Genomic DNA, 15,292 nt, shown 5'->3' with positions numbered 1-15,292 from the left:
CACTGACAGACAGTACTGGGTAACACATCCACACTCAGAGACACGCACCTACAGACAGTACTGGGTAACACACCCACACTCAGAGACACACACCTACAGACAGTACTGGGTAATACACTCACACTCAGAGACACACACCTACAGACAGTACTGGGGAACGCACCCACTCTCAGAGACACACACCTGCAGACAGTCCTGGGTAACACACCCACACTCAGAGACACACACTGACAGACAGTACTGGGTAACACATCCACACTCAGAGACACGCACCTACAGACAGTACTGGGTAACACACCCACATTCAGAGACACTCACTGACAGACAGTACTGGGTAACACATCCACACTCAGAGACATGCACCTACAGACAGTACTGGGTAACACACCCACATTCAGAGACACTCACTGACAGACAGTACTGGGTAACACATCCACACTCAGAGACACGCACCTACAGACAGTACTGGGTAACACACCCACACTCAGAGACACACACCTACAGACAGTACTGGGTAACACACCCACACTCAGAGACACGCACCTACAGACAGTACTGGGTGACACACCCACACTCAGAGACACACACCTACAGACAGTACTGGGTGACACACCCACTCTCAGAGACACACACCTACAGACAGTCCTGGGTAATACACCCACATTCAGAGACACTCACCTACAGACAGTACTGGGTAACACACCCACACTCAGAGACACACACTGACAGACAGTACTGGGTGACACACCCACACTCAGAGACACACACCTACAGACAGTACTGGGTGACACACCCACACTCAGAGACACACACCTACAGACAGTACTGGGTGACACACCCACTCTCAGAGACACACACCTACAGACAGTCCTGGGTAATACACCCACATTCAGAGACACTCACCTACAGACAGTACTGGGTAACACACCCACACTCAGAGACACACACCTACAGACAGTACTGGGTGACACACCCACACTCAGAGACACACACCTACAGACAGTACTGGGTGACACACCCATACTCAGAGACACACACCTACAGACAGCACTGGGTGACACACCCACACTCAGAGACACACACCTACAGACAGTACTGGGTGACACACCCACACTCAGAGACACACACCTACAGACAGTACTGGGTGACACACCCACACTCAGAGACACTCACCTACAGACAGTACTGGGTAACACACCCACACTCAGAGACACACACCTACAGACAGTACTGGGTAACACACCCACACTCAGAGACACACACCTACAGACAGTACTGGGTAACACACCCACACTCAGCGACACACACCTACAGACAGTACTGGGTAACACACCCACACTCAGAGACACACACCTACAGACAGTACTGGGTAACACCCCCACACTCAGAGACACTCACCTACAGACAGTACTGGGTAACAGTCACACCCACACTCAGGGTCATGTACACAATGATACCCTGACTGCTCCTCTCTCTAAACTGAGACCTCACTTGGTTCAGTTTTGTACTGTTACCATGAGGCATTGGTTAAGGTGGGAGAAATGAACATTGTGAGTGTGGCCTCCAGCCCTGAGATTGTCCCAGGCTCATTTCAGGTATTACTCAGCAGTCAGCACAGAGTGCACAGTGCGATCCCACCAGCTGGGGCTACACCAACACCTCCAGTGTGAAGAGTGAAGTGTGAATGCTGGGATTGTGATGATTTAATTCCAGCTGCTTTCAGTTTCTGTTTTTAATCTTGTAATCTCAAGGGATTTGAGATAAAACTGATCATTTTAATATGATTTACAATTGGCTATGAATCAATTCTGCTTCTGACATGTTATTGATTGACAGGTCAACCAGCCAATCATCAGATTCACTTGCTGAAATGCAGCCAATCAGCTGACAGGAAGGTGGGACATTTCCAAAGCACTCCCAAGACATTTACTGAATATTCTTAATGTTTATTACCTTTTACTGATTTACATTTACAGAAAAAAGACTTGAATAAACAGCCCAGCGAGAGGTAGCTGGAGAAATTCACAGGGAGAATGGAGGTTTATTAAAACAGTTGTGGAGATTTTCTCAATAACATGAGAATCCTGTCGCTTTAAACAGAGACTAAACTTTAAATTGTAACTGCAGAGTGAGCAGGAAGGAGGTCTGGTTTACTGAGCGGCGAATTCTGAGGTTCACATTATTTTAGCTCAGCTGACAGTCTTCAGCATCTTAGAGAGGTTTTACTTGGCATCACGAGTCTACATTGTCCAATCAAACACTCCCAGGGCAGGTACAGTACGGGTTAGATACAGAGTAAAGCTCCGTCTACATTGTCCAATCAAATACTCCCAGGGCAGGTACAGTACGGGTTAGATACAGAGTAAAGCTCCCTCTACACTGTCCCAATTTAGTGCCTTAACCCCTGATCCTCAGAGGTGTCTCAGACCCAGTCACGAGAAGGAAGAGAGTTGAAATTCCGTGTTGAAAATGACCTTTATCCTCCCAGCTCACCCCTGTTATATTTAAAGTTGTGTCTCCTCTGCGGACTGTCTCTAACACTCTACACACATTCTGATCTGCTCACACTCTTACTGAGGGGAGAGGAGAGGGTCTCATGGATCAGGGCACAGGAGAAGCGGGCGTTGGACTCCCAGTCAGAGCCAGAGAGGGTCAGCAGGCTGCTGACACTGTAGGTGCTATCCGAAGCTCGCAGGTAGTTGCTGGTCTGAACCCCGGCCGAAATGGCTGCACCGTCCTTCTTCCACTCTACCCCCACTTCATCGGGATAGAAGTGATCGGCAAGGCACACCAGGGTGGCAGTGCCCTTGGCCTTGACCTCCTCCTCCGAGGGGGGCAGCAGGGTCAGTGTGGGTTGAGACTTCTCTCGGCCTGAAAGAGAAGAGAAAAACTGTTAATCACTGCATGTTTGTGTGCTCGGTGTATATATTTGTGTGTTGTGGGTATATGTGTTCTTTGTGCATTTTTGCATATTCTGTGTATATCTGTGTTTCCTGTGTGTATATTTGTGTGTTCTGTGTGTGTATTTATGTGTTCTATATATATTTGTGTGTTCTATAAATATTTATGTATTCTGAGTATATATTTATTTGTTCTGTGTATATGTGTGTGTTCTGTATATTGTTACAAGAGATTTATTTTTGTACTAAAATCTTAGAATTCTATGTGTTTTTAAAAATTGAAAACAGGATTTCCAGTGGACATGGACACCTGCAACTAGCTGAAATTTTTGGATGTTGACTTTGTATACAAGACTAGGAAAAGCAAACCGTTTCAAGGAAGCCTGCCAAGGGGTTTTTGACCTCCTCAGAGCATCACTTTTAATGACAGTGGATACTCTATGTCTGGTCATGTGATTGGCTCAGGAAGGTTTACTGTCACTTCAGACCCTTTTAAAATCCAATGAGTTAGACAAAAAGCAGGCATTTGAAATTTGGTTGCTGATCTGCCTTGAGATCAAAGTTGAAGGCCAAAAAAGACCTCTCTCTGTAAAGGAAACTTGCATCTCTTGAAAAGAAACCCTGTATTTGAAAGGTGGCAGATTCCGATTGCCTCCTGTCTCTGAAGAATTCCTGCATCCAGCATGGTTCCTGTTGCCTGCTGTGTTTTGGGAAATCCTGGAACCTGAAGAAAGCTTCTACTGCAATACTGCTGCTGTGAGCCCTCAGCAGACCTGTTGCTACACCCCTGCCAAAAGTCCTGTGTGACGCCTACTGTAGCCGAATTGCCCTGAACGCCGACCCATCACAGACTGTTCATCAACTTCTCCTGGAGAGACTTTGAGTGGCATCCGACTATTCAACTCTGGAACACCTCATTCAACTGAAGAACTTCATATCAAGAACGTGACAAACTGATTTATTTTATTATTCCTTCGATTCATAAGAAACAGCTGTGACCCGTGAAGAAGTGGGACTGAATTAATATTTATTTCTTCCACCTTGGTCGGAACAATATATATTATTTTGTTCTTCGTGTATTTGTGTGCTCTTTGTGTATTTATGTGTTTCAGTGTATATTTGCATTATCTGTGCATTTTTGTGTTCTATGTCTATGCTTCTGTGTTCTCTATATATTTTTGTAAATTCTGTGTTCATATTTGTGTGTTCTGTGTGTTTATATTTCTGTGCTGTGTGTTTGTGTATTCTGTGTTTATTTGTATGTTTTGAGTCTATTTGAGTGGTCCATGTGTATATTCGTCTGTGTCTCTCTGTGGGTGTTTCTACATTGGAATTCACATTGGATAACAGACAGCTGGGTTGATGGACTCCTGTTTGTGTTTAACCATTAGAGGTGACAACCATTAATTCTTGATTTCCTTCTGTTTTGCCTAGCTTGCTAAGTTTAGTCTAAATATAAATACATTGAATCGTTTGATGTTCAGATGGTTAAATGGTGTTGGACAGTTTTTTAAATCTGTAATGAAGGGTTACCACCAATTCAGCACTGAAATGGTTATAGTAAGAGTGTTTGAAGACTCAATGTCCCTTTAAGACACTGTTAACCTGACAGGAAGCTCGAACTATAGATCAGTCTATCTGGAGGAAACAGGCTCAGTGTTAACAAATCTCAGATCACACATACACATCGGGAGAACTTTCTCCGGAACACTGGAACAGACTTGTCTCAACACACTTCAGAAATAACAACAACCAAAACAGTAACTTGTATTTATATGTTCAGTAATTGCTTTTAAGAATAATGTACCTTTAAGATCTTCGTATGCTAATGAGGTGAGCACCACTATTTTGAGATCTTCAACAGCCAGATCTCCACATACCTCAATAATGTTGCATCAGACAGCATAAAAAGCTTCTCATTACATGGTGGCAGCTGTGGTGTATAGCGCCTTTAATCTCATTAAGCCCTTAAAACCTCTCAATGTGCTTCACAGGAGCATTATAAAACAGAAATATGACACTGAGCCACAAATGGAGATAAAGGAGGAAAGTGAGGTAGATGATGAGCAGATGAGCTGAGCAGGGACACAGTCGTGTGATGTTACTGCGGTGGAAATAGGGGGTCTTAGTGATGGCCGGAACATGAGGTCAGAAATATGACACCAAGGCTGTGAACAGTCTGGTTTAGTCTCAGACGGGGGGAAGGATGGAGGGATGGAGAAGGGTTGGATGACGTGGGGGAGGATGGAGGGATGGAGAAGGGTTGGGTGTCAGTGTAGAAGGTTCTAGATGTCATTTAAAACCTTCCTGCCCAGCACTGGGGTGAGGTCAAGGGTGAGGCTATAATTAGTCTCAGTGCACTGGGGTCAGGCAGGGTCACTGCTCCGAATGATCCCATGACCCCTGGAAGGTGACAGTGTGCGGACAATGGGCGAGGGTCAGGATCAGGAGCCTCCAACCTCAAAGAAAGACTTGCATTTCTATAGCGCCTGTCACCACCTCAGCATATCTTCAAGTATTTTACAGCCAACTGTTCACAGTAAGATCCCAGACAGCTGAGTGATACTGAGCAGATAATCTGATTTTTAATGGTGTTGGTTGAATGATAAACATTGTCCAGGACACCGAGGAGAATTCCCCTGCTCTTCTAATAGTGCAGTGGGATCCTTTACATTCACCTGAGAGGGCAGACGTCAGTTTGTCTCATCTGAAAGACAGCACCTCTGACAATGCAGCACTCCCTCAATACTGCACTGCAGTGTCAGCCTGGATTATGTGCTCCAGTCTCTGGAGTGGGACCTGAAGCCACGACATTCTGACTCAGAGGTGAGAGTGTTACCCACTGAGACAACACTAAAACCTCACAGTCGAATAGCCTGCCATTCTCAACCTCCCGGCTCACACTTGGAGGAATGAGGCCACTTGGGGAGGGTGGAGCTGTGCCCCAGCCAGAGATAGTGCCTTCAGGAGAGAGATGGAGAGCAGATTGTGGGAGACCTGTAGTCTAGAGGGGTGACATTTAACCAGTCGATGGCAGGTGCTGAGCCCTTTCCCCGTAAGTATTATGTAAGTCGATGGGGAAAGTGGGAGGGGCACTAGAGTAACACCTTTGTTGCTGCTGAAACTCTTGCTATCTGCTCAGTCATGTCTAATAAACACACAGACAAATCAGACAAACATTAGTCAGTTTTCTGTGGATTTTCTGCTGGGTTCAGCTTTAATCAACAGGGTATTGTGGGAGCTCCCGGTTAATAAAAAGAAAAGAAAGACTTGTATTTATATCGAGTATTTCACACCTCAGGACCTCCCAAAGTCATTTACAGACAATGAAGGACTTGTTTAAAGAGCAGTCACTGTTGCAATGTAGGAAATGTGGCAGACAATTTGTGCACAGCAAGATCCCACAAACAGCAATGAGGTAAATGAGCATTTTTAGCAATGTCGGTTCAGAGATAAATTTTGGCCTGAACTTCACCCAAAGAGAAAGCAACTGAGAGTCTCCCCAAAACCCTGGAACACTGAAGCCACTGGATTGGGAGCCCTGCTGTCACTGTTTGTCATCAGAACTTTGACAAGAGATAAGCAGGGAGTGGACAGAACAGAGTTAAAGCTGGGGGAGGTGGGACCTCGGTGTCTCACTGTGCTGGTGCTGAGATCAGTTCTATCAGAGACTGTGACAGAGACCCAGAGCTCACACTGAGACTGGCAGGAGTCTAGTGAGGGATTTCACTCCATGGAGCAGGAATGTGACCACAGTCTGCAAACGTCCAGATCTCCTCTACACACTCGGTAAAAGTTGGTTACTTATATCTTGTTGGTTAAAGGGGGAATGTAACTAAAGAAATACAGCTGGGCACCCTGTTATACACAGTGCTCTTCAATGAACCATTTCATTGACTGCAGCTCCTTACTAACACCTTCCACTATTCAGCATTTGTGTTTTAGAATGTTTCAGTATTTAAAGGATTAGTAACGGAGGATTGAGGTTTACTTACTCAGTCTGAGCTTGGTTCCTTTACCAAACGTTAACCACACTGACAGCTTCCAGTGCAGGGGCTGTACAATATCCTCTGCTCTGTGTTTCACTCACTCACTCTCACACTCTCTCTGTCTTTCACTGTCACTGTGTCTCTCTCTCTCTGTCTGTATTTGTGTGTGTGTGTGTGTCTCTCTTTCTCTCTCTCTGTGTTTCCTTCCCTGTGTGTGCCTCTGTGTGTGTGTCTGTCTCTCTGTCTGTATTTGTGTGTGTGTCTCTCTCTGTGTTTCCTTCTCGGTGTGTGCCTCTGTGTGTGTGTCTCTCTCTGTCTGTATTTGTGTGTGTGTCTCTCTCTGTGTTTCCTTCTCGGTGTGTGCCTCTGTGTGTGTGTCTCTCTCTGTCTGTATTTGTGTGTGTGTCTCTCTCTGTGTTTCTTTCTCGGTGTGTGCCTCTGTGTGTGTGTCTGTCTCTCCGTCTGTATTTGTGTGTGTGTCTCTCTCTGTGTTTACTTCCCGGTGTGTGCCTCTGTGTGTGTGTCTGTCTCTCCGTCTGTATTTGTGTGTGTGTCTCTCTCTGTGTTTCCTTCCCTGTGTGTGCCTCTGTGTGTGTGTCTCTCTCTGTCTGTATTTGTGTGTGTATGTGTGTGTGTGTGTCTCTCTTTCTCTCTCTCTGTGTTTCCTTCCCTGTGTGTGCCTCTGTGTGTGTGTCTCTCTCTGTCTGTATTTGTGTGTGTGTCTCTCTCTGTGTTTCCTTCCCTGTGTGTGCCTCTCTCTGTCTGTATTTGTGTGTGTGTCTCTCTCTGTGTTTCCTTCTCGGTGTGTGCCTCTGTGTGTGTGTCTGTCTCTCCGTCTGTATTTGTGTGTGTCTCTCTCTGTGTTTACTTCCCGGTGTGTGCCCCTGTGTCTCTCTCTCTCTTCGGGTAAGAATGGATCTGACCCAGATAAATTGGAGAACTGTAACTGAACAATGGGCTGCTTTTAAAGAAGAGATAGTTCGGGCAAAACCAAGGTGTATTTCCACGAAGGGGAAACGTGGGGCAAACAAATCCAGAGCTCCCTGGATGACAAAAGAGACAGAGGTTAAGATAAAGAAGAAAAAGTCTGCTTATGATAAATGTCAGGTGGATTTTCTTTTGTTATTTGATCATGGGATATGGGCGTCACTGGCTAGGCCAGCATTTATTGCCCATCCCTAATTGCCCACTGAAGGCATTTAAGAGTCAACCACATTGCTGTGGGTCTGGAGTCACATGAAGACCAGACCAGGTAAGGCCTGCAGATTTCCTTCCCTGAAGGACATTAGTGAACCAGATGGGTTTTTACAACAATCGACAATGGTTTCATGGTCACCATTCCACCAGCTTTTAATTCCAGATTTATTAATTGAATTCAAATTTCACTATCTGCCATGGTGGGATTCAAACACATGTCCCCAGAACGGCACAGTGGCGCAGTGGTTAGCACCGCAGCCTCACAGCTCCAGCGACCCGGGTTCAATTCTGGGTACTGCCTGTGTGGAGTTTGCAAGTTCTCTCTGTGTCTGCGTGGGTTTCCTCCGGGTGCTCCGGTTTCCTCAAACATGCCAAAGACTTGCAGATTGATAGGTAAATTGGCCATTAGCAATTGCCCCTAGTATAGGTAGGTGGTAGGGAAATTTGGGTACAGGTGAGGATGTGGTAGGAATATGGAATTAGTGTAGGATTAGTATAAATGGGTGGTTGATGGTCGGCACAGACTCGGTGGGCCGAAGGGCCTGTTTCAATGCTGTATCTCTAAAAAAAAAATTAGCCTGGGCCTCTGGATTACTGGTCAAGTGACATTACCACTACACCATCACCTCCCCCTACAATCGAGAACCAGGCTGAATGTAGAAGGCTCAGAGGGGAATTTAAAAGGCAAAGGGAAGAAAAGAGAGAGTATGAAAAGAGACTGGCAGCTAATACAATAGTGGATCTAATAGTCTTGTATCGGCATGTATATAGTAAAAGAGTGGTAAAAGGAGTAGTGGGGCGATTAGGGACCAAAAAGGGGATTTACACATGGAGGTAGGAGCATGGCTGAGGTATGAAATGAATACTTTCCATCTGTCTTTATCAAGGGAGAAGATGCTGCACAGGTCATAGTGAAAGAGAAGGTAATTCAGACACCAGATGGGTTTAAAATTGATAAAGAGGAGTTATTGGATAGGCTGTCTGTACTTAAAGTGGATTAAACACCAGGACTGGATGAGATGCACCCAAGGATACTGAGGGAGTGAGAGTGGAAATTGCAGAGCCACTGCCATAATTTTACAGTCTTCGTTAAACTCAGGGATGGTGGCAGAGAATTGGAGAATTGTAAATGTGACACCCTTGTTCAAAAAAAGGGTGTAAAGATAAGCCCAGCAATGTCAAGCCAGTCAGTTTAACATCAGTGGTGGGGAAACTTCTAGAAAGAATAATTCGGGACAAGATTAATAGTCACATGGACAAGTGCAAGTTAGTTAAGGAAAGCCAGCAATGATTTGTTCAGGGCAAATCATGTTTAACTAACTTGTTGGAGTTTTTGATCAGGTAACAGAGAGAGTTGATGAGGGCAATGTTGTTGCTGTTGATGTTGTGTACATGGACTTTCAAAAGGTGTTTGACACAGTGCCACACAACAGACTGGTGAGCAAAGTTATAGCTCATGGAATAAAAGGGACAGAAGCAACATGGATACAAAATTGGCTGAGTGACAGGAAAAAGAGAGTAGTTAATGGATATTTTTCAGGCTGGAGGAAGATTTGTAGTGGAGTTCCTCAGGGATCAGTGTTGGGATCCTTGCTTTTCCTAATATATATTAATGACCTAAACCTTGGTGTGCAGGGCACAATTTCAAAATTTGCAGAAGATACAAAACTTGGAAGTATTGTGAACTGTGAGGAAGACAGTGCAGAACTTCAAAAGGATACAGACAGGTTGGTGGAATGGGCTGACAAGTGGCAGATGAAATTTAAATGCAGAGAAGTGTGATGTGGTAGAGAGAATGCGGAGAGACAATATAAAATAAAGGGTATAATTCTAAAGGAGGTACAGGAGCAGAGGGACCTAAGTGTATATGTGCGGAAGTCATTGAAGGTGGCAGGACAGGTTGAGAGAGAGGTTAATAAAGCATACAGTATCCTGGGCTTTATTAATAGGGGCACAGAGTACAAGAGCAAGGAGGTTATGTTAAATTTGTATAAAACACTAGTTCAGCCTCAACTGGAGGACTGTGTCCAGTTCTGGGTGCCACAATTTAGGAAGGAAGTGAAGGCATTAGAGAGGGTGCAGAAAGGATTCACAAGAATCGGTCCAGGGATAGTTATGTGGATAAATTGGAGAAGCTGGGACTGTTTCCTTGGAGATGAGAAGGTTGAGAGGGGATTTGATAGGGGTATTCAAAATCATTAGGGCTCTGGACAGAGTAGATAGGGAGAAACTATTACCATTGGTGGAAGGATCGAGAACCAGAGGGCAGAGATTTAAGGTAATTGGCAAAAGATGCAATGGTGACATGAGGAGAAACTTTTTCACACAGCGAGTAGTTCGGATCTGGAATGCACTGCCTGAGAGTGTGGTGGAGGCAGGTTCAATTGATGCATTCAAAAGGGAATTGGATTATTCTCCTAAAAGGAAGGATATGCAGGATGACGGGGAGAAGGTGCCGGAGTGTCACGAGGTGAATTGCTCTTTCAGAGATCCAGCACAGAAATGATGGCCTGAATGGCCTTCTTCTGTGCTGTAACCATTCTATAATTCTATCATTGTTTTTCAAAGTCTGTATTTGTCTCTCATTGCCTGCGTGTCTCCCGTTGTGTGTGTGTGGATGTGTCTCTTTCCTTCTGTCTCTCAATGTCTGCGTGCATGTCTCTGTGCCTCTACGCATATCTCCCTGTCCCTCTCCCACCTTCTCTCACTCATTCTGTCTCTCCCTTGGTCTGTATCTCTCTCACACTCTGCCTCTCACTGTTTCTGTGTCTCGCTGTGTCTAAGCTGCATGCAGCAGTGCTCGGGAGAGTTGGAATCCCAATTCGATGAAAACATTTTCAGCATCTCTTCATAAGTGCACATGGAGTGTTCGAGGAACAACTTAAGCCTTCAATGAGCAGTGGGCACCACAGGGGCAGGGGGGTGTAGTGGACAGTGAACATAATGTCATGGTTTAATTTGATCAGTTTACGTTCTTCATTAATTATATTACATATATAACTGTGGGATGTGTCAGTTCAGGAGGTGGGACTGTGTGTCCATTATTATATATTATATATAACTGTGGGATGTGTCAGTACAGGAGGTGGGACTGTGTGTCCATTATTATATATTATATATAACTGTGGGATGTGTCAGTGCCGGAGGTGGGACTGTGTGTCCATTATTATATATTATATATAACTGTGGGATGTGTCAGTGCCGGAGGTGGGACTGTGTGTCCATTATTATATATTATATATAACTGTGGGATGTGTCAGTGCAGGAGGTGGGACTGTGTGTCCATTATTATATATTATATATAACTGTGGGATGTGTCAGTGCCGGAGGTGGGACTGTGTGTCCATTATTATATATTATATATAACTGTGGGATGTGTCAGTGCAGGAGGTGGGACTGTGTGTCCATTATTATATATTATATATAACTGTGGGATGTGTCAGTACAGGAGGTGGGACCGTGTGTCCATTATTATATATTATATATAACTGTGGGATGTGTCAGTCCAGGAGGTGGGACTGTGTGTCCATTATTATATATTATTTATAACTGTGGGATGTGTCAGTCCAGGAGGTGGGACTGTGTGTCCATTATTATATATCATATACAACTGTGGGATGTGTCAGTCCAGGAGGTGGGACTGTGTGTCCATTATTATATATTATATATAACTGTGGGATGTGTCAGTCCAGGAGGTGGGACTGTGTGTCCATTATTATATATTATTTATAACTGTGGGATGTGTCAGTCCAGGAGGTGGGACTGTGTGTCCATTATTATATATTATATATAACTGTGGGATGTGTCAGTACAGGAGGTGGGACCGTGTGTCCATTATTATATATTACATATAACTGTGGGATGTGTCAGTCCAGGAGGTGGGGCTGTGTGTCCATTATTATATATTACATATAACTGTGGGATGTGTCAGTCCAGGAGGTGGGACTGTGTGTCCATTATTATATATTATATATAACTGTGGGATGTGTCAGTCCAGGAGGTGGGACTGTGTGTTCATTATTATATATTATATATAACTGTGGGATGTGTCAGTACAGGAGGTGGGACTGTGTGTCCATTATTATATATTATATATAACTGTGGGATGTGTCAGTACAGGAGGTGGGACTGTGTGTCCATTATTATATATTATATATAACTGTGGGATGTGTCAGTCCAGGAGGTGGGACTGTGTGTTCATTATTATATATTATATATAACTGTGGGATGTGTCAGTACAGGAGGTGGGACTGTGTGTCCATTATTATATATTATATATAACTGTGGGATGTGTCAGTCCAGGAGGTGGGACTGTGTGTTCATTATTATATATTATATATAACTGTGGGATGTGTCAGTACAGGAGGTGGGACTGTGTGTCCATTATTATATATTATATATAACTGTGGGATGTGTCAGTATGCAGGAGGTGGGACTGTGTGTCCATTATTATATATTATATATAACTGTGGGATGTGTCAGTATGCAGGAGGTGGGACTGTGTGTCCATTATTATATATTATATATAGCTGTGGGATGTGTCAGTACAGGAGGTGAGACTGTGTGTCCATTATTATATATTATATATAACTGTGGGATGTGTCAGTATACAGGAGGTGGGACTGTGTGTCCATTATTATATATTATATATAGCTGTGGGATGTGTCAGTACAGGAGGTGAGACTGTGTGTCCATTATTATATATTATATATAACTGTGGGATGTGTCAGTATGCAGGAGGTGGGACTGTGTGTCCATTATTATATATTATATATAGCTGTGGGATGTGTCAGTACAGGAGGTGAGACTGTGTGTCCATTATTATATATTATATATAACTGTGGGATGTGTCAGTATGCAGGAGGTGGGACTGTGTGTCCATTATTATATATTATATATAGCTGTGGGATGTGTCAGTACAGGAGGTGAGACTGTGTGTCCATTATTATATATTATATATAACTGTGGGATGTGTCAGTATACAGGAGGTGGGACTGTGTGTCCATTATTATATATTATATATAGCTGTGGGATGTGTCAGTACAGGAGGTGAGACTGTGTGTCCATTATTATATATTATATATAACTGTGGGATGTGTCAGTATGCAGGAGGTGGGACTGTGTGTCCATTATTATATATTATATATAGCTGTGGGATGTGTCAGTACAGGAGGTGAGACTGTGTGTCCATTATTATATATTATATATAACTGTGGGATGTGTCAGTATACAGGAGGTGGGACTGTGTGTCCATTATTATATATTATATATAACTGTGGGATGTGTCAGTGCAGGAGGTGGGACTGTGTGTCCATTATTATATATTATATATAACTGTGGGATGTGTCAGTACAGGAGGTGGGACTGTGTGTCCATTATTATATATTATAGATAACTGTGGGATGTGTCAGTCCAGGAGGTGGGACTGTGTGTCCATTATTATATATTATATATCACTGTGGGATGTGTCAGTGCAGGAGGTGGGACTGTGTGTCCATTATTATATATTATATATAACTGTGGGATGTGTCAGTACAGGAGGTGGGACTGTGTGTCCATTATTATATATTATATATAACTGTGGGATGTGTCAGTACAGGAGGTGGGACTGTGTGTCCATTATTATATATTATATATAACTGTGGAATGTGTCAGTACAGGAGGTGGGACTGTGTGTCCATTATTATATATTATATATAACTGTGGGATGTGTCAGTACAGGAGGTGGGACTGTGTGTCCATTATTATATATTATATATAACTGTGGAATGTGTCAGTACAGGAGGTGGGACTGTGTGTCCATTATTATATATTATATATAACTGTGGGATGTGTCAGTACAGGAGGTGGGACTGTGTGTCCATTATTATATATTATATATAACTGTGGGATGTGTCAGTACAGGAGGTGGGACTGTGTGTCCATTATTATATATTATATATAACTGTGGGATGTGTCAGTACAGGAGGTGGGACTGTGTGTCCATTATTATATATTATATATAACTGTGGGATGTGTCAGTACAGGAGGTGGGACTGTGTGTCCATTATTATATATTATATATAACTGTGGGATGTGTCAGTACAGGCGGTGGGACTGTGTGTCCATTATTATTTATTATATATAACTGTGGGATGTGTCAGTACAGGAGGTGGGACTGTGTGTCCATTATTATATATTATATATAACTGTGGGATGTGTCAGTGCAGGAGGTGGGACTGTGTGTCCATTATTATTTATTATATATAACTGTGGGATGTGTCAGTACAGGAGGTGGGACTGTGTGTCCATTATTATATATTATATATAACTGTGGGATGTGTCAGTACAGGAGGTGGGACTGTGTGTATTGAGGTTTTTGTACGGCTCTGTCTCACTGTGTAGGGGCTGCTGCTATATTGCTGACAGTAATAATCTGCGACATCCTCATTCTGTACATTACTGATTGTCAGAGTGAATTTGGTGTTCTGTTGACTGCCGGTGAATCGTTCCGATATTCCTGTGTATCGAGTTGTTGCCTCATAGATCAGGAGAGTGGGTTTCTGACCGTCTCGCTGCTGATACCAAGCTACATACTTGCTCACGGACTGGCTGGCCGTACAGGTGATCGTTGCCGTCTGTCCCAGTGTCACTGACAGTGCCGGTGGAGACTGGGTCATGATGATGTCTCCACTGATACCTGAGGGGTAATAGAGAAACAGAGTGAAGTAAGAACTGTCACAGAAAGACCCTGTAAAATGAGATATTATTAGAGAAAGTGACCGCTCCTCATGTTTCAGCATTTTCCCTCCAATCACAAGTCAGTAGAATTGGACTGAAATAAACAGCAGGAAAATATTAAACGTGGAAGGAGAGAGATTTGTACCTGCGACGCAGAATGCCAGAGGCCAGATCAGCTGGATGGGTGAAATCATGGTGCCTGCTCCTGTCTCTGTGCCTGGTTACTGATAAACTCTCCCTTCACTGGGCTCTGCTTTATAAAGCTGCAGCCTGTGAGAGTCTGACTGCCTGTTTCTCAGTATGTAAATGGTATCACCCAGAGAAAGGCACGTCAGCAACTCTCACTTCCTCTTCTCTCTCCCTCTTCCACCCTCTCTCGCACTCTCCCTCTCCTCCCTCCCTCTTTCCCTCTTCCTCTGTCTCCCTCTCTTCCTCTCCCTCTCCTCCCTCCCTCTTCCTCTGTCTCCCTCTCTCACTATCCCTCTC

General features: G+C 43.9%; 1 long non-coding RNA gene and 1 gene segment (V, D, J or C); one reads left to right on the top strand and one right to left on the bottom strand.

Moving 5' to 3' along the window:
* Nucleotides 1–1,925: 1,925 nt before the first annotated feature.
* LOC137373138 (Ig kappa chain V region Mem5-like) lies at nt 1,926–15,066 on the bottom strand. The segment is given in 4 exon segments: nt 1,926–2,871; nt 6,896–6,941; nt 14,464–14,765; nt 14,952–15,066. Coding segments are annotated over 4 exon segments (726 nt in total).
* Nucleotides 6,489–15,292, top strand: part of LOC137373139 (uncharacterized) — a 17,494-nt gene continuing 8,690 nt past the window's right edge. The window contains exon 1 of the long non-coding RNA XR_010975606.1: nt 6,489–6,689. This is a non-coding gene — a long non-coding RNA (uncharacterized lncRNA). The remainder of the gene's footprint in view (nt 6,690–15,292) is intronic.

The sequence above is a fragment of the Heterodontus francisci genome, chromosome 8 (genome assembly GCF_036365525.1).
Source record: "Heterodontus francisci isolate sHetFra1 chromosome 8, sHetFra1.hap1, whole genome shotgun sequence".
Taxonomy (NCBI): Eukaryota; Metazoa; Chordata; class Chondrichthyes; order Heterodontiformes; family Heterodontidae; genus Heterodontus; species Heterodontus francisci.
Note: the sequence above shows the minus strand (reverse complement) of the source record. Positions and strands in the feature narration are given on the sequence as shown.